The sequence below is a fragment of the Myotis myotis genome, unplaced genomic scaffold (genome assembly GCF_014108235.1).
Source record: "Myotis myotis isolate mMyoMyo1 unplaced genomic scaffold, mMyoMyo1.p scaffold_m19_p_10, whole genome shotgun sequence".
NCBI classification, from domain to species: Eukaryota; Metazoa; Chordata; class Mammalia; order Chiroptera; family Vespertilionidae; genus Myotis; species Myotis myotis.
In genome coordinates this window covers 51,337,851-51,364,672 of record NW_023416314.1, presented here as the reverse complement: position 1 = coordinate 51,364,672, position 26,822 = coordinate 51,337,851, and the positions used below count along the sequence as shown (strand labels likewise).

At 47.5% G+C, this 26,822-nt stretch overlaps 1 protein-coding gene across 1 annotated transcript in view; it reads right to left on the bottom strand.

The window, feature by feature from the left end:
- The window catches only part of INSC (INSC spindle orientation adaptor protein), a 94,352-nt gene extending 73,823 nt beyond the window's left edge, over window positions 1-20,529 (bottom strand). The window contains exon 1 of the mRNA XM_036323168.1: window positions 20,435-20,529. Coding sequence (XP_036179061.1) covers window positions 20,435-20,490 — 56 coding nt within the window. The 5' untranslated portion in view covers window positions 20,491-20,529. The remainder of the gene's footprint in view (window positions 1-20,434) is intronic.
- Between the last annotated feature and the right edge of the window lie 6,293 nt (window positions 20,530-26,822).

Genomic DNA, 26,822 nt, shown 5'->3' with positions numbered 1-26,822 from the left:
GTGTGGGCTGTACTTAGTGACTCAATTCCAGAGAAAAGAGTTTAGAAAGTGGAGGGAAAAGGTAGCTTTGCAGTGAAGAAACCTGGCACCATCTTAGCCAAGTGATCAAACTGAATCTTGCCGCTTGATAAACGTTGTTGATAACACGTACTCCTGATGCAATGTGTTGAGAAGGACACTTCGCTTCTAAGGCATTGTCTCCCAAAACACACAACCTTGGTCTCATCATGGGAAAGACATCAGGGACCCAAACTGAGAGACATTCTACAAGATACATGACCAGGACTCCTCACGGTCACCAGGGCCATCAAAAATACGGGAGGAATGAGGCACTGTTATAGACCACAGGACATGACTGAGTGTAATGGGATATCCAGGATGGAATTCTGAAAGAGAAAAGGACATTCATGGAAAACTAGTGGAATCTGAATAAAGTCTCACATTTAGTTAATAGTGACGGACCGATGCTGGTTCCGTGGTTGTGACAAATGGGGGCTCATATAAGACGTGAACAATCAGGGGAACTGGGTGTGGGGTGTGGGGGAACACTCTGTGCTATAATTGAAACTTTATGTAAATCTAACACTATTTTCAAATTTTAAAAATGTTTCTTTAAAAAAATAGAGGGTTTGGGGGAGGAGGGGGAGTCTGGAGGATAGGCCTCAGGATGTTTCACCGCATTCCCCCAGAAAGAATTTCACTTTGTTTGCTTCTTCCCCAGCCAGAAGCACAGGCTGAGATGGGCTGTCTCTCTGACTTTGTGTCACAAATGGAAGATCTAGAGAAACCAAGCTCCAGTGGATGGGTAGACGAGCAGGAGTGGAAGCTTCCTCAAAGAACCTGAAAGTGCCTGGCTGACGTGGCTCAGTGTTTGAGTGTTGACCCATATACCAGGAGGTCATGGTTCAATCCCCACCAGGGCACATGCCCTGGTGTGGACTCGATCTCCAGTGGAGGGATGAGGGGGCATGCAGGAGGCAGCTGATCAATGATTCTCATCATTGATGTTTCTATCTCTTTCTCCCTCTCCCTTCCTCTCTGAAATTAATCTAAATACATATATAGAGGCATGGTGCACAAAATTCGTGCACTCGGGGGTCTCTGAGCCCGGCATGTGCCCTCTTGCAGTCCTTGAGCCCTCAGGGGATGTCTGACTGACAGCTTAGGCCCACTCCCCGCGAGCCTAAGCTGGAAGTAGGACATCCTTAGAGCGGCCACGGAGGCAGAGCCTCTCCTGCCACCACCGCTGTGCTTGCCAGCTGTGAGCCTGGCTTCTGACTGAGCTGTGCTTCCTCCTGTGGGAGGAGCATGTCATAGCAACCAGTCACAGTGACCAGTGCGTGTCATAGTGACCAGTCGTTCCACTGTTCAGTCTATTTGCCTTTTATTATATAGAATATATATATATATATATATATATATATATATATATATATATGTAAGTGGAAGAAAAGGGGGTCCCCAGGTGGGCCAAGGGATAGAAATTGTTCTCTCAGGAGAAGGAAACATGGCAACCCTAGCTGGGTTTTTCTTCCAGTCGGCCCATTATCTGGAAGTGGCTGACCCCCACGCAGCCTCTTGGATCCACACCTTCTGTGCTTAGCTGCCTCAGAGAGACCTCCCTCTGGCAGAGTCAGGCCCTCACACTGGCTCATGATAACCCTGTTTTTTCCTTCATTGCATGAACAGGCCTTGAACCAGAGCTTCCTTGGGATGGAACAGCCCATTGTGTAAGGGCCTCAAGCCCACAAGGAGCTCCGGCAGACCAAGGCTTCCCGTCAGCGCGCGTGGGTAGAAAGAGCTGGCTGTGCTCCCCATAATCTGTGACCAAGGGCAGCCTGCTGCTGCTATTTATGTTTTCCTGTTTCTGAAATTTTTATTGAAATAACATATGTAAATAACAGGGAATACATCATAATATCGAGTTGCAGCTCAGTGAATTTTCATGAGGTCAACATACCCGTGTATCCAGGAGCCAGATAAAGAAACAGAATAATACCAGCATCCCAGGAGTCTCCCTGTACCACCAACTGGTCACTCCCCAACCAAGACAACCAGTATCCTGACTTCTGACAGGATACGTTAGTCTTTTGAGTAAGTTTCTTAACTTCTCTGAGCCTCAATCAATGTATCCATCTATAAAACAGAGTAATTGAACTTTCCACACCAGGTTGATGGAGAATTAAATGGCGAATGTGAAGGGCCTAGAACAGTGCCTGGCACAAAGGAAATGCTCAAAAATCTTAGTTCTTTTTGCTGGCCTTTCCCCTATGTAACACGTTAGCACCTATGATAATAACAATAATAGGGCTAGCATTCATTTAGCACACTTCCCATGGTGAGCACTGTGCTAAGTGCTTCACATGGATTATTTCATCTACTTCTCAGGACAACTTTCTGAGCTAGGTCTCATTGTTATCCCCATTTTTACAGATGAGGAAGCTGAGATGCAGAGAAGTAAAATCGCCAGGTTGAAAGTAGTAGCCCTGAGATTGGAACCCTGGTCTCTCTGACTTGAGTCTGCTCTTCACCTCTATGCTTTGCTGCTTCCCACTCTGCCCACCCCTCAAAAAAAGAAAAATAGAGGGGCAGAGAGCAAGATGAGCCCACCTTAACACAGGAGACAGGAAGGACCATTTCCAAGCAAGCACTTCGGGGCAGCTTATGAGCAATAGGAAGACGAAGGGAAGTCGTGAGCCCCTGACTCTGTCTAAAATGCCGCATGGCCCTAGCTGGTTTTCTCAGTGGTTAGATCATTGGCCTGTGGACTGAAGGGTCTCAGGTTCAATTCTGGTCAAGGGCACATATGTCAGTTGCAGGCTCAATCCCTGGCCCCAGTCAGGGCTCATATGGGAGAAACATCTCACATTGATGTTTCTGTCTCTGTCACTCTTCCTCCCTTCCACTCTCTCTCAAAAAAATAAATGGAAAAAAATATCCTTGGGTGAGGATTAACAAAAAAAAACAAAAAAATGGAGGGCAGACCAGGATCCGGGCCCCAGAAATGTAATTACTGCTTTCAGGCCACACCCTCCTGGCTGTCCAGTGGCAGGAGCCACTTCCAGGGTGACAGCCTCAGAAATGAGGGCGGATGCTGGGCGCCTGTGGGGAAAGAGGAATCTGGTTTTCTTTAAGAATGAGCTTAAAATAACTTCTCTTTAGAGATCATTTAAACAGATACCTCTCCTCCCCAAGCAGGAACCAAACACAGAGAAGACTAAACCAAGCCAGTAAGAAAAGCCATGGATCCCTGCCTCCTCTCAATCCTACTCAGTGGCTAGTCCCCAGCTCCTGCCAACGAGGCACATCCCGCTCAGGTCCAAGGCCAACTGTGCCCAAGACACGGGAGGACATTAGGGACTTTGGCCCTCCCGCAGGTGGAGGGCAAAATAGATTGGCCGTTCAAGGCATCCCATCCCGCCTGACTTCTCCCAGCATGTTTTGCACCCAAATTCCCCAAGTTACAGCTAAACCATTAAGATAATAATATAGTCGTGTTTAGCTTTTTTTTTTTAAAAAAAAAAAAAAAAGGAGAATAGGATGAAAAGCAGTTCTGAAATCACAGGAAAAGGGAAAGTAGACAAAAGCCACCAATAATAATAGCAAAGTTTTATTGGACTCTCACAGTGCCCCCAAGGCTGTGCACTCATCATGCATTATTTTATTCTCACAGTAACCTGATTAAGTGCACACTGTTATTGTCTCCATTTTACAGATGAAAATGTGGAGGTACAGGAGACTTACATGACTGAAGAGAGCCAGAACTCCATGCAAACAGCCTGGTTCCAAAGACTGTGCACCTACTGACCACACCACCGAGTTTCTGCACCGGGCTCGCTCCTCCAGCAGACTTGGAGATTGCCTCAATGACAAGCACTGTCTGCTTTATCTCAGCATCACTGGCACTCAGCATGGAGTCTGACACATAGTAGGCAGCAATAAATATTTAATCGAATCAAGTAAACCAAAGACTGCCTGGGAAACCTCAAACATCGTTGTGAGCCTTGCTACAGCAGCTGCAAGTGTTTTCTGAACTTGCAGAGAGTTACTCAAGATGAGCATGACTGCCCTGGCCTGGCACATAGGAACCCCCTGAACTCACTCCCTCCTCTGTTCTGGAACTAGATTTCAGGATTTTCAGATTCTGTCTTTGGCTGGGATCTCAGGCAAAATACAGGTGAGTTCCCTGCACTGTGGTAAAAGAGTGAGAGATGGGCAAGTAACTAGATCCACAAAAGACAATAATAAAATTTTTGTTTTAAATAGAAATATTTGAAGCAGGTATCAGTAGAACAAGAGATGCCTTTTATACAAGTAATTTTGTAAACATTCCTATACTCCACTAAAGCAATGCTGTGGCCGGGCAGAGCTTGCACCCTCAGCAACCCTTATCCCAACTCTCAGAACTTAGAGATAAACAGTTTTCCGGTGAGGTGTGGTATATTTCCTCAAGCCCCGGGGAAGAGGCTGAAGGGAGATCTGAGCTCTTCAGGGAAGTGTCTGTCCCCACACGATACAGTAACAGACATACGATATCCTCAACCAGTTCAACCAGGTTTAAAACATTAAGCAGTGTCTCTCAGTCAATCCCTGATGCACCTGATTTCACGAAGCACGTGTGATGCTAACCGTGTGCCAGGCCTTATGTTGGTGATCATTGCCTGCCCTCAGAAAGCTCATGGGGTCCCAGAGAAGAGATGTAACCCAACCTCACTCTCATCCCAAAACAACAGCCAGAAGTCTCAAGTATTTCCAGGAGTCCCCAGAGTTCATCTCATGTATACCCACCCCTCTCCCCCACCCAAAAAAAGACCAGTTCAGGCAGCCACAAGGTGGCATTGGACGACTGTCATCCTTTCTTTCTTCAGCACCTCATATTGGGTATTGCTCTAGCCACCAGGTCCTGCCAGGCCCGCCCGGCATAACCACCTTGCCTTCTGGGCTGTGCCATGCTATCTGGACTCCACTAGACATCTCTGGCTGTCACAGTCACCATTTCACTTGCAGACACATTTGCTTAGAATAACCATCCCTGACAGGCAGTATTATGTGTGTTCGTGATTATTGAAACTGTTTAAATTAAAGAAGCTGCCGTTATCTTCTCCCTTCCTCTCTGAAATCAATAAAAATATATATATTTTTTTTAAAAAAAAAAAAGAAGCCCAGCTGGTGTGGCTCAGTGGTTGAGCATCGACCCATGAACCACAAGGTCAAAGTTTGATTCCCAGTCAGGACACATGCCCGGGTTGCAGGTTCGATCCCCAGTGTGGGATGTGCAGGAGGCAGCTGATCAATGATTCTCTCTCATCATTGATGTTTCCATCTCTCTTTCTTCCCTTCCTCTCTGAAATCAGTAAAATTATATTTTAAAAAAAGGAAGAAAGCTATATCCTCAGAGCTTAGTTACTTAAAATTCAGAAAAATAAGAAAAAATTCTAGAAAGATGGCAGTGATGGCAGTGATAGATATTTAATCTCTCCAAATCCCCACATAAGAACTGACAGAGCCATTAGATAACACTATCCAAACCCCGTAGAAAATACTTTACAACAAAACTAGATGGTCAAATAGCCCCACAAACCTCGAAACACAGGCAGGTGGGGACAAGCCCCCTCCAGCCTCAAGGCCTGCCTGGTGTCACCTGCAGGAGAGGACGAAGAGGGAAGCAAGAAGGTGGCATCTGATGAATATCAGAAAGGACAACCCCAAAGCAACCACCAGGTATTGCCCGGGAAGCACCGTAGGACAACGTGAGAATAGTAACTGAAACTCAGAGGAGGGCTGCCTCTCTGATGTCAGGTGAGAGCAAGACATCCTCTCAAAGCCGATCCAACTCTACAACCAAGTACCACACGGGGAAGAAACTTTTGGGGTAGCATGGCAAGTGAGCAGGACAGGGACGGGAGACCAAGGATGCTCAGGTCCTGGGCGCGAGGGGCGGAAGCAGCGCCGGAACTCTAGGAAGGCAAGCCCCATATTTTTGAAGCCTACGCAAAAACAGAAGATGATGAAGCTCTGTGTGTGTAGAGCAGCTTTCCTGGACCCTGCCTCCCTCTGAATGCTGGCGGTGATTGCAGTGATGCTGGAGAATAATCATCCCAGAATAATTAAAAAGATAAAATCAGCAGGACCCAGATACTGACGCATATGGATAATGAATAACTGGAAATAAAGATGTGACACGGGTTTTTTTTTTACTTGAGTTGCTGAGTGAATTAGAAGAAACGAGTTTGGAAAATAGGAAGATGAGTTCGGTTTGAGTCCCACAGGTTAAGTCTAATGGGACTACTGTCTCCTCTTTTGAGGATGGCCAGTCCCTCTCACGGACTGGACCTCCCCCCAAAAAACTGCATTCCCAAAACTTCCAGGCACTCCCAGCACCCATGTAGAATGTGCAGCCTTCATGCTTTCACAATTCCCACCCTGAATAATCACTCGGTAAATACTGCCTTAGTGCCTACTATGTGCCAAAACCTGTCCTAGCTGCTTGGGATACATGATAAACAAACAAGTACAAAAACCCTTGCCCCTGTGAAGGGTACGTTACAGCAAGGGAAAGCAGACTATAATAAATTTAAACGTATATCATATGTTACAAGCCAATAACTTCTATTAGAAAGTAGAGTCAGGACCCAGCTGGCATGGCTCAGTGGTTGAGCATCCATCTATGAACCAGGAAGTCATGGTTCAATTCTCGATCAGGCCACATGCCTGAGCTGCAGGCTGGATCCCCAGTGTGGGGTATGCAGGAGGCAGCCGATCAATGATTCTCTCTCATCATTGATGTTTCTATATTTCTCTCCCTCTCCTTTCCTCTCTGAAATCAATAAAAATCTAGTTTCAAAAAAGTAGAGTCAGAACTTACATGCATATATGCATAACCTATGGACACAGACAATAGTGAAGGCCTGGGGAGAGGGTAGGAGTGAGGTGGAGGGGGTCAATGGGAGCAAAAAGGGGACAGCTGTAATACTTTCATAATAAAGATCCTTTTTTAAAAAAGTAGAGTCAGAATAAGTGGGGAAAAGATTGTCCATGTGGGAGGCAGGGAGGTAATGGCCACTTTAACTAAGTGGTCAGGGCGGGCCTTTGGGAACGTAAGACTTGAGCAAACACGTCAAAGAGGTTAGAGAATCAACTAAGCTGAAATATGGGCATGGGCATTCCAGGCAGAGGGAACAGGCAGGCAGAGGCCCTCGGTGGGAGTGCGCCTGGTTCGTTCGAGGAAACAGTATGGAGATAAGTGGCTAGAGTGCCGAGAGCAAGGGAAAGATGAGAAGACGTGCCCTCGGAGAAAGGACTCTGGCTAGGCCACGCAGGAAGCCACTGCAAGCACACTGGGTTCCACACTGAACACACAGGAGAACTCTTTCTGAGTCATCTGATGTCACCAGATGGCAGCTGGGCCCACCTGACATCTCTCTTCAACCCAAATGAGAAGGCTCTCTGACGAAGGGCTTTATGGAAACAACACAGGTTATTTTAGAACGCCTTAACCTCTGATGCAGTGAAGCATAAACTGTTTACTAAACAGTTACCTTGAGCATAATTATTTATGCAACGAGCTATAAATAATTTACAGTGTGGTTAGGGCATTAAGCTCAGCCCCTCCTCACTAAGGCACTGAAGCCCCAGCCAGTTGTGACTAAAGGAAATGCCACTTCTCTGGGTTTGTTCAAATCGTCCAGGGCTGTTGTTACCCTGCTTCTGATCCACCTCGGAACCCCACGCTGAGCTGCCTCGGCACAGGCCTCTGCGCATCGGGGCTTCCGTGCAAGGAGCAGACTGCTCTCCAGGCCTAACTCCGAGTTCACACTTTTGGTGCAGAGCCTCCCCAGGGTCTGGTGTTGGACAGCTCACAGCAGCTGATCCATCTGTGCAGCATGGGAGCCAGAGAAGCAGGAAGGAGGCTTTCTCTCCTTCAACGGATTCTGCAAAAAGCCTCCTGCATCCACCTGTTACCCTGGGGTTGGCCTCCTTCCCTCTGTGATCCCGTGTTTTCCACCATCTCCTGTACTGACCCTCCGCTCCAAGCTGTCGCACTGGCGTTTCCTGATTGTTCCCCAGAAATCCCCAATTAAACATGGGTTGATCCCACATTTCAGATATCCCTAGGAATTCTGGGGAAGGGGAAGTGGGGCCCGCCATACATCGTACACCAGGAGCAATTTGTGAAGGGGCATGAATAATGGCACTTTCCCCCACCCATTTCTCCAGGTTGTGGCCTTCCATCAATCTACAGAAGGGTTTGAAGGGTAAGGAAGAGGCTCAACCACTCTAAAAACCCATTCAAAACAAATCTAGCTCATTTCCAAGCTTGCCATAAAGAAAATGTTATTGAGTACTTTTCTGTATGCCGGGCACATATCAAGTGCTTGCATATACAATATCTACTTTGTATGCACAGCAAGACTTTATTATCCTCATTTTACAGAGGAGGAAAAGACAGAGGCTCAGAGAGGTGCCTACGGCTAATCAATGGCAGAGCCCAGACTTCAATCCAGGTCTGCCTGGCTCCAAAGCCCTGGCCGCCTCCGCAGTCTGTCCGGCACCCCGAGACAGCGGGCTGTTATTTGTTTTAGAAAGTTAAGAAACATGAAGTTAGTTCCAGGTAACTTTCCAGTCCAATGAGCCAGTGTGTGCATTTGACAACCGCCTCCTCTCAATGACTCAGAGCTCATCATCTCACGCTGTCGAACACTGGCATTTCAGATGCCCTCAGAGAGCGCGGGGGCGCTGTGAACATTTCCTGGCCTCTATTAGCTCAGAAGCAACTCATTTTCAACATCTAAAAAGGATACACTTGTGCATTGCCAACGTACATATGAGCATCAGCATGACGATGCTAGCAACAAGGACACCTGAGGAGAAAGCAGCATCTGGGTCCCTCTCCCACTTCTACTCCTTGCTAACTGTGCGTTCTATAGGATACTTGCCCTCTCTGAGCCGCAGTCCCTGACCTGCCTTCTCCCTCATTTCCAACCACTGTGCCAGCCACCATTTCAGTCCCTCTGTTGTGACTTCCAGCATCCAGACTTTGCACATACGGACCCCTCTCTCTCCCTCTCCTCTTCACCTTGCTGATGCCTGTGCATCCTCAAAATCCCAGCCTAAATGTCTCCTCTAAAGGAGGTTTCTCTGGCTCCTAGATGAACTTATGTCCCATGTTCCACACGTGTCTGCAATATCCAGTCTTTCCCCCATCAAGACACCAGTTTCCAGTGTTTAACTCCTTGATTAATATCTGCTGTGTCCACTAGACTACAAGTAGAGGAGGGCTTGTATCTTCCATGTCCTCCCTACATGCCACCTCTAGCACTGCAGATGCTCAGTGTCTATTTATAAAACTGAATTAAGTATCAAATGGGAAGGATAAGAATCTATACAGTTGTACTGTCTGTCTCATCGGGTTGTGTGAGGGTCAAGGAAAAAAAAATCCATAATCATTACTGCTAACATTTACTGAGGCTGGGCCCTGTGCCAGCTGTCATGTGGTCGGCTTCACATGGATTATCTCGTTTAGCTTTCACAATGCCCCTGTGAGGAGGGGCCTCGTATTATCTCACTTTTGCAGATGAGGAAACTGAAGCTTGGAGATCACCCAGCTTGTGAGTGGCAACGTTTGGCTCTGAACCCAGCCCATCGGACTCTGGACCCCATGTCCTTAATGTCACTCCAAGTGCTTTATAAAAGGCTGTGCTCTATCCAAATGGCATGTTAGTACTGCCAGGTGAAATTATAACTGCATTCTCACAGGCACCAAGTCAGCCTCAGCTGCCCTCAACCTTCATGGCTAAACATGGGGCCTGATGTGTAAACTAAAAGGGTTTGGCTTTGTCTTTCCCTTTCTGTTCTCCTCATTACTTGAAGGAGAATTGTTTTCACTTGCTGAAGTGAAACATTTAGGAGAATTCACAGATCTAATATGCCAGTTGCCATCCTGATACCTCTGTGTGGTTCTGGAAAATGCAGGTGAGGATACAGAAGCCACCACTAGAGGGTGGCCAAGAGCCAGCCTGCCCAGTCTGCAGGGCTGCGGAGACTCATCAGCCTCCAGGCCCCACCACTTGGACCCCTCTCCTCCACCACACACTCGCTCTATCCCCAAGCCTAGGCCCCGACCAAGGGTTCTCTACCCCCAGTTGTGGGAAGACTCCTTCATGCTGGGCTGCACTGGCTGGGCTGCTCTCCAGAAGGGCCCCCCAACCCAGGGAGAAAGACTATTATTACCCCCATTTACAGACCCGGAGACTTCTTACTCACATGAAAAGAATTCTCCTTCCAGTAAGGAGGAGAACAGAAAGGGAAAGACAAAGCCAAACCTTTTAGTTTACACATCAGACCCCATGTTTAGCCACATAGTAAGTGGTGGGGCCATCACTCAAACTCAGTCTCTATAGTCCCGCGTCTCTGCTCATATCAACTGAACACTGCACGGCCATCGGCCATCGCAACGCTGTGAGCAGGAGCCCAGCAGACAGAGCCTGACTTCGCCTGGGAATGTGTACACAAAGGAAATGACATTTGCCCGGTTCTTAGAGGAGGGGAGTTGGCCAGGATGACAAGGACAAAACGATTTCCACATAAATGTGAAAAGGCCTTGAGGTATAAAAATAGCAATACCACAAGAAGTCTCGTTGGACTCAAGGGAGCATGGGGGGGCGGGGGGTGGTGAGGGAGGGGCCAGGAAGGGGCCTAACGGGAAAAACAGGGAATCGTGGATCAAAGACCTTGACATGATTCGGAATTTGAATGTAATCCTGAAGGCAGTTTGGAGCCCCTGAAAACCTCTTAGAGCAGGGCAGTGACATAACTATGCGCAGAGTTAGTAGAAATTGAACCAAGCAGGGTTCGATACTAGATAGGAGGATGGCCTGCTGGGAGATGACAGTTATAAAACAAGGAGAGGACAGAAGCCGGAACGAGGGCAGTGACGTGGGTTAGGAAACGCAGGTGACCTGGAAGGGACATGAGAAAACGTGAGGGTGAGCAGAAGAAAAGAGCAAGGCTGGCCCTTGGGTTGCTAGTCTGGGTGAAGGCACTGCCCTGGCCGAGACAGGGCGCCCACCCAGGGAGGAGCTGGGGCTTCATTTTGCTTGGTTTCAGGGTGAGGCACTATGACAAGTGGGATATGCAAGGTCACAGCAGAAGGGGCCAGGCCCTGCAGAGAGGTCCATCAGAGAGGCCCCAAACTTTCCCAGAGAAGGAGGGGACCAGGCCTGGCGAGCCCCGCATGACCCCACCCCTCGCCAGTCCACTCCCAGACTCAGCCACCATGCCGCCACATAATGAGCTGCTCTTCTCCATCTGAGTCTAGGGACTGCGGCTCATTAAGGTTTGGCCTGTGTTCCTGTTGAGCATCCTGTAATTGCATAGCTTGCCTGACTCTGTCATTAGCTTTCTGCTCCTCCGGGTTCCACCTCTTCTATTGGATTTGTTGATTAACCCTAATACTATGTAAAGTCTGCTCAAACTGGGCAGCTCCTGCTCTGCAGTGGGGGCTGCTTGCTGTCCCTGCACCTCACCACTCCCAGTGGTTCAACTGTCTTAAGCAATGAACTGCAAGGTGCCATCTCACTGTGCATGAAATCTTTCCTTGGGGAGTACAGGCGACTGCTCTGACTACTCACACAGAGGAAGGAAACTGAAAATTGAGGTCAAAGCAGATGGACTGGCAATGAATCACATTCCCTTCGTGGAGCCGTAGGGTCTCCAGCCAAAGAGCTGGAGGGGCCAGGGGCCGGGACCGGGGTTGGATTTCCTCTGTCTCCACAGTGAACTAGAATCTGAGCCTGATGCTATAAACATTGCCCCCACGCCTGCGAGTGGGGAGGGCATCCCAGAAGTGAGTGGGGCTCACAGGAACTCTGCCCTGTTCTCAGCAGAACCCCCGAGAGAAGCAGATGCCTACTCGCCAAGTAACCCCAGTTCTTGCTCTGTGTGGCAGCTTTCCTGGAACATCTGGAAGGAGGTGACCAAGCCTCAAAACCTGGGCTTTCTGGAGTCTGGCAGATTCTCAACACAAAGCCAGATGTAACCACAATCATCTCCACATACCAGGCTACTGGTTGGATACATTTTTTTAAGCTGGGTTTATTCAGGGTGGAGTTGGTGTAAGAGAAAGGAACGGCCTAGTAACAGACCAAGAAATTGCAGTGTGCAACAATGGGCTCCCTAAAATACTTCTAAAGTCAGAGGTAATTAACTACCCACACAGCAAGAAGAGAGGATTATCAATAATAGAGTGCCTCTGGGTATCAAGCACTCTCTCCTTTAGCCCTTAGAGCTGTTACATGGTTGGAGATTACCAACCCATTTTACAGATTTAGAAACTGAGGCTTAGAGGCAGTATATAAGTTGTCCAAACTCACTGTCAATAGTGATAATAAAGCTAAAGTTATTGAATGCTCATTACATTCTAGGCACTGTGTTAAGGGCTTGATTCAATCTTAATCATTCACTTAACCTTCAAAACAATTCCACGGGACTTGTAGAACTGAGATTTAGTAGGTTAAATGACTTGACCAAGGTCATTCAGTGGATAAGTAGAAATAACCTAGGACATCGGTTCTCAGCCTGTGGGTCACAACCCCTTTGGCGGTTGAACGACCCTTTCACAGGGGTCGCCTAAGACCATCCTGCATATCAGATATTTACATTACGATTCATAACAGTAGCAACATTACAGTGATGAAGTAGCAACGAAAATAATTTTATGGTTGGGTCACAACATGAGGACCTGTATTTAAAGGGCCAGAAGGCTGAGAACCACTGCCCTAGGGGGTCTAAGACCAGAGCTTGCTCTTGACTATCATACTAGGCTCTCTGATTTCTTTAGCAATTTAGGGGCTACCCTCACCCTCAAATCCACAGCCAGGGCTCTTTCTACTATGCAAGACTACCCTATGTGACATACCAATGCCCTTTTAAAGCTTGTGATTATTTAGACCAGCGGTCACCAACCTTTCGGACCTCACGGGACACCAGTGGTCCGAGGACCACCAGTTGGCAACCGCTGATTTAGACTATGGCATGTCTAGTCATTTTTCAAACCCTTGCCTCATTTCTTTCTGGGGAGAATTGGTTATATATTGTTTCAAGTCAGACAAAAGTTGTCAGATGCCTGTGGCCCCATCGTCACAGACATCTGACAAGTTTGCACTGGAAGTGCTGCTGCCAGAGCAGGGAGCCAGGAAGGCCATGCACACAAGGTGGGAAGTAACCCTCTAAGGACTCCAGCTGCAAAGAGTTCTCCCCACCCCCTCACTGGCCTTGCTCTGCCTCTGCTTCTGCCCTTAGATTGCCACCTTCATTCATCAAAGCCCATCCTTCAGATGCCAAAGGGAACGCTATTTCCCAGTTCAACAGATCCATACTTTGCCCCTCCCACACCCCCACCCCCACCTCCCACCCCCCACCAGCTGCTGATACCAGTTCCTCACCCCCAGCTAATCCTGCTGGCCTGGCATCCAGTGTTCCCCAAATGTTGGAGGTCAATAGTTTGTGGAAAGCTATGCCTACACTCTTGTTGGTTCATTTTAGTCTTTTTTCACTTAAAATGGGCTTCAATTGTTCCTTCAAAGTCTAGAATTGCTAAAGAAATCAGAGAGCCTAGTATGAAAGTCAAGAGCAAGCTCTGGTCTTAGACCCCCTAGGTTCTTATTTCTACTTATCCACTGAATGACCTTGGCCAAGTCATTTAACCTACTAAATCTCAGTTATGCAAGGCTCGTGGAATTGTTTTGAAGGTTAAGTGAATAATTAAGATTGAATCAAGCCCTTAACACTACCTCACTCTTCTCCACCTACTGTGTGAAGTGGCAGATTCTCTGTAAGTGAACACTCTACTATGCCGAGAACACTTTGTAATGGCCCCCAACCCTGACTAGGCACCCCAATGTGTCAGGTACTGGGCTACATTGCTGGGATTACAGAGGGAAGATGATGAAAACATGTTCTCCAAGAAGGCAAGACCTTCCATTGCAAATGACATGTTCCCTCCACTGAGCACCTCACCTGGTACACCATAGGCCAGTGATGGTGAACCTTTTGAGCTCGGCGTGTCAGCATTTTGAAAAACCCTAATTTAACTCTGGTGCCGTGTCACATATAGAAATTTTTTGATATTTGCAACCATAGTAAAACAAAGATTTATATTTTTGATATTTATTTTATATATTTAAATGCCATTTAACAAAGAAAAATCAACCCAAAAAATGAGTTTGCATGTCACCTCTGACACGCGTGTCATAGGTTTGCGATCACTGCCATAGGCACTGGATAAATATTTACTGAATGAATAAATGAATGACTGCAAATAAGCAATTAGGGCTCGCTGTTCTTCACGTGGCATTTGGAGGGAAGCATAGAGAATTTTGGAAGCACAGAGAAGGGAGGCTTAGCCCAAGCTAGACTCTCTGAGAAAGCTCCCCAGGCCAGCACTGAAGGATGCCTCAAGTTCACCAGTGGAAGAAGCAGAGGGTTCCCACAGAAGAAACAACAGCATGTGCAAATGGGTGATGGCATCAGACCACATGCTGAGAAAATGGCAAGTTGCTAAGTATAGTCAGAGGGGTGAAGATGAAGTCAAAAGCAAGGACTTCAAATCACGAAGCATGTGGGAGTGCTGGGATTTATAGATTTATCTGTATTGTATGCCATCAAAGTAGGGCAACCTATTCCTCCCCACAGAACACTTCTCCTGAATATGCCAAAAGCTTCCATAAAACCTGAACTGGACACAGCCTCAGAATCCGGAAGGGACTCCCAAGCAGGGAGGTCTTACCACTTCCATGCCAGCTACAAGGCAAACACTAGGCCTCTGTGCATGGCATAGGAAGGAATAGAAGACCTTGTTTTGGTCAATGGGATTGCTTTCCCAGACCTGAGGCACTGAAGTACGATTTTTATTTTTTTCCAGAAAAGGGAACAGACTATCCAAAACTCACTCACAGACTTCTAGAATAGTAAAGGCTGGAAAGGTCCCTGAGAAAACTTGTCTCCTCCTCATCCTCACACAAAGAAACTAAAGCTCAGGGGGTGGGGAATTTGCCTGATGACCCACAGCAGGTAAATAAAAAGCAAGGCCAGAAAAGAGGAAGGAAGGAAGGATGGGAGGAAAGGAAGGAGGGAGTCTTTGCCTCTTACTCTGCTCCTCACTGCATTCTGTTCTTCAGCAACAGACTGCATACCAAAGCTGCACACTTTTTTCCAGTGAATTTAAAACTAAAGACTGAAAATATTTCTGAATCACTATTCTTTAGAAGAAGAAAAAAGCATGTCTCTCCAGCTCTCTGACTCCATCAAGCAATTAAAGCTTTGGCTTTCACTCAGGAAGGGAATTTAAGTTAATGAAGATAAAACGTTAGCTTACTCTTTCCCTCTAAGCAGCAGAATGAGAACAGCTTGCTGGAAGTAGGGATATTTTGGAGAAAGAAACAAAATCCAACCTAATTCTCACAGTCACCTGAGACCCCTCAGCCATGTGTCCTTCATTCATCAAACATTTATTAAACACGTATTCATTCAGCCACTTACTGAGCTCCCACTGTGTGCATTCTAATGCTCACAGGAGCACAAATATGAATCAGAAATGAGTTCAGCCCTCAGGACATTTATCACTGAGTAGGAAAGATGATATTTACATAAATCATTATTTTACTACCCAGGGCCTGGCCTAAAGTTCTTAGCCTAAAGTAAATTTCATTCGAATGAATGAGTGAACGAATGAAATGATGTCTGTTATAGATCATTGCTAATGAGAATTACACTGGGGCTTGGACACAGAGCTTCTAGGGAGACTGGGTGGGAGAATGAGCTTAAGAAACAGCCCGGAGAAGGCAGGACTGCGCAATGGGCAGGAGGAAGCCTGAAGAGCATTTTGGCAGCTCTATCCCCTTCTCTGGGCCTCAGTTTCCCCATCTTATCATGAAGGGATGACACAGATGAGCTCTGAGGCATGTCCAGCAACAATGTTCTGTGCTTCTATGATCCCAGCTCCCAGCACGGTATGGGAATTTAAATGTAACCTCTCTTCTTAAAAATAACCGTTGAATCGCTGTCCCTCTGCCTTCACCAGGTCACGCCCTCTGTTTCTGCGGATTTCTCTTGGGAGATGTTGAGAAGGGAGGGAATTTGATTCTAACTTTGATTGACCTTCCTGTTGGTTTAAACAACAGAAAAATATCCAATTATCCCATTGACAATTACAGTCTGCACATTTCACCACAGGCCCAGAACTCATCCCAGCAGCAGAAAACCAGCCACAGACCAGGGGCACACACATGCAAGCCATTATCTAGTTGGAGACAGGCTGGCCTGCGACAGTCCCCCTGGCTCAGGAAGCTGGAGGGCTCCTCGCCAGCAGGCCAGCAGTGACCCAGGAGGCTGCCGGCCACTTAGCTGCAGTTGCCACTCCCCCGTCCCAGCTCATCTCAGACAGTGAGAGGTCCCGTATGAAAGAACCAAGTCGTATACTTGCTACAGATCCAGGCCTCATCAGGTCAAGAGATAAATCAGTGCGTTCCATAAGGAAGGGACCATTCCCTATTTTGTTAACAATATACTAATAAGCAACGCACGAGGCATATGATCTGCACTTAAGACATTATTTATAGAAAAAAATTTAGTTGAAGGCTAATGAATAAACAAGTAGCTGAATAAATGAGGGAACAATTTGCTTGTGTAAGGCTCCCAGGAATACTGTGGAAAAGACAGACTGGATTGAGGACGGGCCGCGCTCAGGCTCAAGCTCCTCTGGGAGCATGTATCAAGCGCTGCTCCTTCCCAGCTCCATCCTTGGCAAGTCACGTCACCGCTTCCAGCCTCGGTTTCCTCATGGGGTGACTGTTGTATGTGCCGCTCAGGTTCCCCTTTAAGGAAGGACTTGTTGCCTCTAGCTGCCGGGAGTATCATTAGCAAACAGCCTCCAGCTAGAGACATAGCAGCCACAGTCTCCTGCCCTCTTCGCTCCCACCCATAAATCCTTGACTCTCCAGGGAGGTATGTGGACCTGAGCTGGCAAGGGTTCCCACTACTGAGGGATGCAGGGCGGGCTGGTTTCTGTCACTGGATGGCTGGTGACGTGTGGGCTGTGCACTGCCGAGCACCCTGCACCCTAGAGAGACCTTCCTTCTTGAACCCCAGTACTTATGATGCAAACTCTTAAAGTAACAATCACTGCCACCTGTGAGAGAAGATGAAAGTGGTGCTGATCCGGCTTTAGGGCCAGCCAAGGGCACACAGCTGGTAGGAAGCGAAGCTGGGATTTGAGCCCAAGTCCAGTTCCAAGGCCTATAAGCTGTCACCACTTAGGCCCACATTAAAGTCTCCAAGAGCAGGGTTTTGTACTTCGGCTTCCTTATTTTATTGCTTTTAAATCTGAAAGTTTCCCAGGAGATTCAGATACAGTCAGAGTTACAAACCCTGTCACAGCCCCTCCTAACACCCATGTCAATTCAGCACAGGATCCCAAGCCCTAGCCAGGGGTGCTATTGCTCCCCACCCTCTACTCTCACCCGGGAGCCTGCACCTAGAAAAGCCCCTTTGATGCTATTTACTCATCAGGGTCTCAAATACCAAAGGCCTGACCCAGGCTGCTGGATGGCCCCACGCAATTTTGCAGCATTTGTTTATTTTGTATATTGAGGTAAACATTGGCACCACAGAGCAAAATTGAGTTTCAGTGGAACGCAACAGAAAGAAGCCAATTATCTAATGTGAATTATTTATCTGGGCACAATAATCATGGTGTTGTTCCCCATGACAGAGGCCTCCGCAACTTGGAACAAGAGGAAAGAAGAGGTGGCTGCTATTGTCTGCCCCCAGTGCAGCCTCAGATTCGATGAATTAACCCCTCCCACATCCTGTAAATACACATGCGTCTTCTCTGTGAGTGTGGCCTATGCACCTGCCCCCAGAACACACGTGATTGATAGGTTGGTAGGCACAGGGATTGTATCCCCCCAGTATTTTCCCAATTCGAGGCTGTGACTATATTAAAGGAAATACCATCTTTGCAGCCCACCCTGTGAGGGTCAAGACATCCTAAACTTTTTCTCAGGTTGCAATGCTTGTGGCCAGCCAGAACTCATGACATCATCTTAGTCCTGTCACAGTATTTGCTATATAATATCAATTAGAAGCCCTATCCTGCCTCCAAAAGGATACAGTATCCCCCCCTTATCTGCCGGGATACAGTCCAAGGCCCCCAGTGGGTGCCTGAAACCATGAATAATAGCACCAAACCTTAGGCATACTGTGTGTGTCTTTTTCCTATGCATACATACCTATGGTAAAGTTTAATTTATAATTTAGGCACAGTGAGAGATTAACAACAATAACTAACAATAAAATAGAACAATATACTGTAATGAAAGTTATGTAAATGTGGTCTCTCAAAATATCTTATTGCCCTGTACTCACCCTTCCCTTGGTGATGTGAGATGATAAAATGCCTATGTGATGAGATGAAATGAGGTGAATGAATGATGGAGGCATTGACATGGCCTTAGGCTAATATGAACTTTCCAATGATACATAACAAGAACTTTATGGCTTCTCTTTGGCACGTTGAAATTGCCAGCATCACTACTCTTTCGCTTTAAAATAACTTTTAAAGTGACTATTAAAATAAGTTGCTGCAACACAAGCACCACAGGAGGCAATCTGATAACTGAGACAGCTTCTTAGTGACTAATAGGCAGGTAGCGTCTCCAGCCAGGACAAAGGGATGACTCATGTCCCAGGCGAGACGGAGGAAGACAGCACAAGATTTAATCATGATACTCGGAACATCACACAATTTAGAACTTATGAATTGTTTATTTCTGAAACTTTCCATTTAATATTTTCAGATCTCGAAAGACCACGGGTAAAGGAAATCTAATTTCTAAATCATTTTTGTGTGATTTAATTTCCTTTTATCCTTGTAACTTCTGGGGAGGTTGGAAGTGGGAAAGGGATGTCAGTGGTTCCCAGAGGCTTGAAAGGGCGCCAGGAGCTGATCTACCTTGGCCGCACGTGCCCTACTCCTGGGACCTATTCCTCTTCTGAAGTAGTTGACATTGATGGAGCAGCTCCCATGTCAGGCAGGTGCTTTATGCAAATTATCCTAAACTCTCATAACAACCCGATGGACGACGTAAGCATAAATATTTCCCTTTCAGAGATGAAGAAACTAAAGCCCAAGGTTACAGCTAATAAGTAACAGAACCAAGAACCGAGATGAGACTCCCAACTCCTAACCGCTGTCCTAACCTGCCCTGTGAGGACAGCTTCCTCACGCCCTTACAAGCTCTGATCTGACCATCCCGGGACCCATGGGGCTCTGTGGGGTGTCCCAAAGTACTACTGTCAGAGCGGCTACCGCCCATCTGGCTCCACAGGTAGGGCCTCCCACCTGGTTGGCACTGGAGCTGTAAGACTAAGAGTCTGCTTCATCCACATCAGTTCCGCTTTCTCCTGGCTTAAAATATTAGGCTGCTGAGAGTGTCTGCCTGCGATTGCTTATTTTCTCAAGGAGGTCACTTGCTAAGAGAGGTCAGAGGAGGGATTTCTGGAAGAACTCCCCAAGGTCACCTACATGAGGAGCCAGAGAGGACCTCTGAGGCACAGCAGGCACGTACTAAACCAGTGATGGCGAACCTATGACACGTGTGTCAGAGGTGACATGCGAACTCATTTTTTTTGGTTGATTTTTCTTTGTTAAATGGCATTTAAATATATAAAATAAATATCAAAAATATAAGTCTTTGTTTTACTATGGTTGCAAATATCAAAAAATTTCTATGTGTGACACGGCACCAGAGTTAAGTTAGGGTTTTTCAAAATGCTGGCACGCCGAGCTCAAAAGGTTCGCCATCACTGTCATAGCTCCCCCTGTGGAGCTCTCTCTGTGTGACGGACACTTATTTATATGAACTCACTTAATCCACACATCAACCCTATGAGTAGTACTATTATATCCCCGTTTGACACATGAGGGAACCAAGGTGCTGAGAAGGCACCTCTGGGGCCACGAGTCTCTCCTTTCCCCAACCTCATCATCTGGGCTTTACCTGTTCAGTGCAGTCCTCCCTCCCTCACCCCCCGGCCCTCCTACTGCCCAACTCAGGGCAACAGCCATTTCCCAAGGACCAGCTCTGCACTCACTTCTCTCCCTGGTGCTCTGGGGGAAAGAGAAGACACTTAAAGGTAGACTGACCCTTCAAAGAGGCTCAGAGAAGACCTTCACTAACCCCGAGGGTCCCCAGTGACTCCAGCCTCCTGGCCTAGGAAGGATCAGGAACCTACTCTGAGGTCCCCTATCTTAGCGGCACACCCCACTGGATTTTTTGCTTCACTGAGTGAACCTGGTATCCCCAACACCTTGTCCTAAAGCTTCCTCCCTAGGACGGAGCATGGAGAGGGTACCACCTGCGGCCTAGGGACTTACCGCTGACCCGGGAGGGCGATGGAGTCCACCTGGCGGCCTCCAGGCAGCGCCATCATGTTGAACCCGATCTGCAGCAAAGCCTGCCCACAGCGGTCGGGACCCTGGAAAGAGAAGGGAGGATGGGGTCAGTGAGGGCCCCGAGAGAGGAGACACAATCACTTTCTCTCCCAGATCCTGGCCGCAAGGAGTCCAGGCAGGTGTGGAGGAAAACCCCCCTAGCCCTCCTCTGCTTTTTGAACCAGTTTGTGCTCCTCTGTCCTCACAAAAGTAACACAAGACTCTGATCTTGGTTCTACTAGTAAGTCCCTAGCCCACTGTGAACTTCCGCAATCTTTTATCCCATTGTCAAATATGTGCCTGATCCATTTTGCTTTGTACCCAATATTGGACCGCAGGGACCAGCAAACATAACAGGAGGGAAACTTATACTTAAGTCTATGGTTTATCTGAAATTCACATTTAACTGGGCATCCTATATTATTTGCTAAATCTGGCGACCCTACATGCTAATTCCCTAGCTGTATACCATCACAGCACTGGGTTATTTGCTTTGATTATGCCTGGAAAATGTGACTCTGTAATGGGCATGGTGGTTGCTTCCCAAAATCCATTCCACTTCAGATGATGTAATTTCACCCAGACTGCCAGTAATTGGTTCAGAGTGCTTCTAGGAAAAACATGTTCTCCTAACTACAAGGTAAGACTGGATCTCTCCCACTGAACCTGAGCAAGGAAAGAATATCATTTCATCGCTGCTAGAAACCATCTTGCGAGCAGGAGAGGACCTAGCTGGAGAAGAAAGGTCCTTGACCCCTGAACCCTTGAATGATTGACCCTGGAACTGGGCCCACCTCTAGGCTTCCTGTTACGTAAGATAATGCTGTTGTTGTTTGAGTGAGGATCTGGGTTCTCTACAGACAAAAGCAGGCTAACTGATAAAGGGGAGCCGGCTCCCAGGGGCTCCAGTCCCAGCTCTGAAGACCCACTTGGCTTGCCTGTGCTTCACAGGTTGGGTGGAGACAATAGCGTCCTTCTTCCCCCATGAAACAAGCTGCCCACCTCTTTGTCTCCTCCTGCCTTGCCTTGTCCCTTCCCCAGTCCTCCCTCTCTGCCAGCTCCTTCTCCGAGCCAATAAAGAAGCCCTCCCTGTGGGAAGGGGAGATTCTATCGCTGTTGCCTGGGCAAAGTAATAAAAGGGAGGGAGGACTGTCCCCTGACATGCCCTGGTTTGAGGACAGCAGACTTCAAGGCCTTCAGAGAAAACACAAGAGTGAACTGGTGGAAAGACACAGTGGAGGTGGGCAAGCGGAGCCCAGAAAAATTAAAGTCTTACTCTGCGATTACAGTGACCCTTATGAGAAAAGAGCAGAGGAGGATTTTAATGAATAGTGATGTGGCTGGACACAAAGTACCCCTTATGATGCTTGGAATGCATGTGTCCATCAAAAAATATGGGGAGGCAGGGGCTCAGAATAAACCAAGGCTTTGGTTAATCCCAGGGACTCACTGCCACTGTGGGCCCCCCTAGACTGTGAGCCCTTCAAGGACAAGAACCACTTGCAAGCACTCTATGTTGCCCATTGAAAGAAGGAGTGGAATGGATTTTTAATACCTTTATGTTGAGCCCTAATTATTTATCTAGAACTGAGACTAATATCTATTTCACAGAACTCTGTAACAGTGATGTGAGATCAGTAATAGAGATGGAAGCGAAATAAATAGAAGCTGTTATTATTCTCATGTCCTGAGAGTCTGCTGTGTGCTCAGCCCCGTGATCAGATAAAGGCGATGAGGGAAATGAGATGAAGTGCATGAAGCACCTCGCACAGGGACAATGTGCGTCACTGGTCTCGGCATTGTTATTTCTACCATTACCATCGTTATTGAGAAAATGTATTTTGGGAACCCAGTGAGTCACTCGCCTGAAAAGTATGACACGAAAGAAAAAGTTAGAAATAACAAAATTCCCTTTGTGATGTGTCTGACTAAAGAACCAGAAAGTAATACCAATTTCTCCGAAAGTTATGATGTGTTCAGAGTGCATGAACAAGCAGGCCTTATTTTATCGCCATCGTTGTCATGGAGAAGGAAAGGGGGGCAGAGAAAAACTGTTGAAGAGGGAATTAAAGCTCAGAGCGACCGAGGAGATAGAGACAATAAGGAAGTTTAAGGTCCTTTAAGGTGTGAACCAATCAGTTTGGGCCGGCGTGGCTCAGTGTTTGAGCGCTTACCTATGAAGTCACAGTTTGATGCCCAGGTTGCAGGCTCGATCCCCTGTAGAGGGCATGCAGGAGGCAGCCGATCAATGATTCTCTCTCATCATTGATGTTTCTAGCTCTCTCTTTCTCCCTCTCCCTTTTTCTCTGAAATCAATAAAAAATATTTTTTTAAATATAAAAATAAGTACGTATGAACCAGTCAGGATTCTGTGACTAGGTGAAGCACACCCTAGAATATTGAAGGAACCTCTGGATCTAATCGAGTCATATCTGAGGGACCTGGAGGGAGAGCTGTTAGGCACAGAAGCCTGGATGTTCTGAATTTCTAAGAGGCAGATTCTAGGAACACAGCTTGCTGAGCACAAAATTCTAGAACAGGTTCCTAATCACTGATCGGGAGGCCTTTTGGACAAAAGCAGTGAGCACTAGAGGCCAGCAAAGGCACAGTAGGAACAAGTCATGCCCCAAAAATCTATACCCTTTTCTTTAGGGACACTGGGCTCTTGGCTGAGGGGCGTGCACTAAGTCTAATATAGATTTGTTTTGTCAAAGCACCCTGGTGAGATGTCTTTGTTCATCCATTTCACTCATAGTCTCCCAGCAGTTATGCCGGTGGAGGCTGCCCCCTAACAAAACCTGGGGAGGCCACCTGAGCACATCTGGACTGTATATAAATCACTGGCCTTCGCAGACGGCATTACTGATGCCTGCCTCCTTTCCCCAGTGGGACAAGATTCCTTGATGTCTGAAACTACATCTTGCTCAGTGTGAGACTAGGCACAGGACCCTACACAATGAACTGCCCAGTCAAACTGGGATTATGATTCCGATGAGATCTCAGAGGAGCTACACTTCACATTCACTGGGAACAAGAAACAGGTTAGAGAGATTATCTATAAGGTGACAGAGGAAATAGCCAAGACTTTAACCCAGCTGATGTTTATAGAGTACCTCTATAATGAAAACAATAGCTAATATTTATTGACTAGGTACTATGTGCCCGGCCCTGTTCTAAATGGTTCATATAGTATTAACTCACTTAATATTATCATCATCCCTTTGTTACAGGTGAGATCTCTGAAATTCAGTGGAATTACATCCATTGCCCAAGATCACACAGCTAGTAGGTGACAGAGGGCTAGTATCCAAGTTTTATGATTGCAGATGATGATGATGAGAGCAATGAACAGGTGACATGTGCTCAGCATTTGTTGACAGCCTGACTACTGGTTCCATGGTGATGACACCCAGCCGCAACCCTTTGTAGCCAAGCCCTCTTCTCTCTCAACAGCACCTCCCACTGCTCCCACCTCCCAGACTGTGAGTCCCCCAGCTCCACCTAGGGCTGGCCTTCAATGACACAGCCAGAGAGAGGACAGACAGTCCTCAGAAAAATGAAGCAAATCATAAAAACTGCAGGAGGAAGAGGAGCACAGACAGTGGGGCCATCTCCCTGTTCCTCATCTGTTGGTTTCCTTCATGACAGTCACATGGACAGAGTTATGGGGCGTGAAGGGATCAGGGGAGGGAACACCGCAGTCCCAGCTAAGCCTGAAGTGTCACTAGGTTTATAGGGAGACCTGTTGCAAGCATGCAGCCCTCAGGAAAGCCCCTGGGGCCTGCTGCCCTGGCAGCCACCCCTTCCCACTGCCCTAGGCTGAACTCATTCTATTGACAGGGGCTCAGAGCAGAACCCCTCCAAAGCTACACAGCATGTCAGGAAGCCAAGAATAGATTCAAGACACCCCCTTTGCCCGTGCTGTCTGCGTTGCAACATAAACTTGGAAATCTGACAGATCTGGACTCTGTGCCTCATTAGTACATGAACTTAGGAAAATCATCAGCCCCCATGAAGGTGTTTTCTTCAGTTATACCTGCCTCCCAGGAGCTTCATGAGGATTAAATGAAATCACTCACATGAGTCCCTAATAATATCGTATCATATATCATATAATATCATATCTATGATGTGCTTGGCACATGGTAGCCTCAAAGAGGGAGTGTCCTTCCTCATGGCAGTAGGAGTTGAGACATATATCTCAAGGCAGAGATTCTACCTTGCCCACAAAAGTGGTGAGGACACATGTAGGAGTGAGCAGGAAAGAAGAAACTCCATCACCTCTACCTCACCTCAAAGGCCTCCCTAACTCATTGAAAATCTCACCCTGGAACTGCAACCTTGGTTCTATGCCTCCTTCACTAGGAGGGGCTGGTTTGCAAAAAAGACTTGAAGCCTTAAAGTTCACTGATTTCGTTCAACGCCTGCTGGGACAGCCGCGCATTTGGACAGCTCATTTCTCTCCTGCATCCCATTAGAGGCAGCGCTTGCTCACCTCCATTTGGCTAAGGAGCCAGCCTGGGCTCTGGAGGAAAGGGAGCCTGTTTACCGTAAATTACTCAATTAGAACCGGGAGCAAGGGAGGTTTTCTGCCGTTGTCTAATGGGCCAATCCAAGTACAGCTCACGGCAAGGCGAGGATTGTTTAATCTGCAGGAGCCATTATTGCTGTCAACGGGGGCAGGACAGTAAACATTGGGGAAAGCAGTTAAGCTCCAGCCGAAATGCTAGGTAGAAGGCAGGGTGGAGGTAAGAGAGGAATGAGACCTGGGGATGCAGTCAGGTCCCTCATTATATGATCCCTTACCCCTCATTATATGATCCCTTACCCCTCTCACCCCATAGAAGCCCTCACAATTCTATTTAAACATTTCTCTCTGAAATTAGTAGCTTTATATCTGTCTTCGCTGAGGGTCCCAGGGGCATGGACTAGAGGTCTGTCCTGCTCACTACTGTACCTCCAGGCCCGCCTTCCTGACACAGTGCCTCGTGCATAATGATCAAATCAATAAACATTTGCTGACTGACCAGGGGGCTTCTTGTTGAAGGAACTTCAGCTTCCTCACTGGTAATGGGAGTTGAAGGTATCTATCTCAGGATGTGTTATGAGTACTCAGTGAGACAATTGTGGGAGGGTCTTTTGTGACTATACATGTGCCTGGAAAGGGCATCCTAATATCCATTGAGACAAAGTTCCCTGTCCCTCCTGAGTTCTAACAGTTTACACTGTCTGTCATTCCCAGCTGGACAGCCTCCCTCCTCACTCCCAGCTCTGTGTTCATCACGTTCTCCAGACAGACAGACATTCCACAGACAACCCCACTGCTGCATGAAAACCACGGCCACAGGTAACCAAGAGGATGCAAGACAGGTCCTGAGGGCTTCCACCAGTACTAGGTGAGAATGGAAGGTGGGGAGAAGAGGTCAGGGAAAGTTTCTCAGGACCTGACCCCAAAGCTGCCACTTGAAAGAGTGTGGAAGCAAAGGAAGGAGAAGGGACTGGAAGTATGAGAATGCAGGCAGCAGGAAGAGCATGTGAAAGGCACAAGATTGTGGGTACGGAAGTGATTCCAGAAGGCTGGACGGACCGTGCTGGGGTGGAGGTGGAGTTTAGAGGAAACTACCCCAGTGGCATGGGAATGCAGAAAAAGGAGTGGTCACTTTCAGATAGGGGAGGAGGGCAGACTTCTTAGAGGAGGTGACATCTGAATCTTAAACACAGAGGGGATTTTGCCAGATATAAATGGGACAAGGCCGTTCTGTGCCAGGAGAGCAGTACGAGCCATGGCAAGGAGACCAGAAAATGTAGTGGGCATTCAGAGACCCAGATATCTCCCAGGAGCTGGAGAGAAGGTGCCTCTATGGCCCTGCATAAGAAAAGTTGATTCTTTGGACTCTATGCTATGGGTGGTAGGGGGGGCCACTGAAGGTGTTTGAGAGGGAGGGCGAAATGATCAGAGTGGAATTTCAGCTCCCATGGTGACCAGTGGAGTGGATGGACTCCAGGGAATTAGACCAGCAGCAGCAATTTATTTAAGAGAATGATGTAAGCTCCAAGGGGGACCAAAAAAGCCTGGGGCTGAAGAGGTGGGGACCTGAAGGGGCAAGGAGGACTGCAGTGAGATTTGGGAAGCAACAACAATAAGCCTCTCTTCTCACCCCCACTCGGGGTCTCTGTTTGACTTATAGGCGGGTGGCAATGGTCATCAGAGATATTTCAGTATTGCTAGGTGTGGTGGCCAGCATCCTGCAGCAATCAGATACTTTAAGAACCCTCATTCCCAGGGGAGACGCAAGCTGTCACCCAGCCCTGATGAATGGGCTGAACCTCA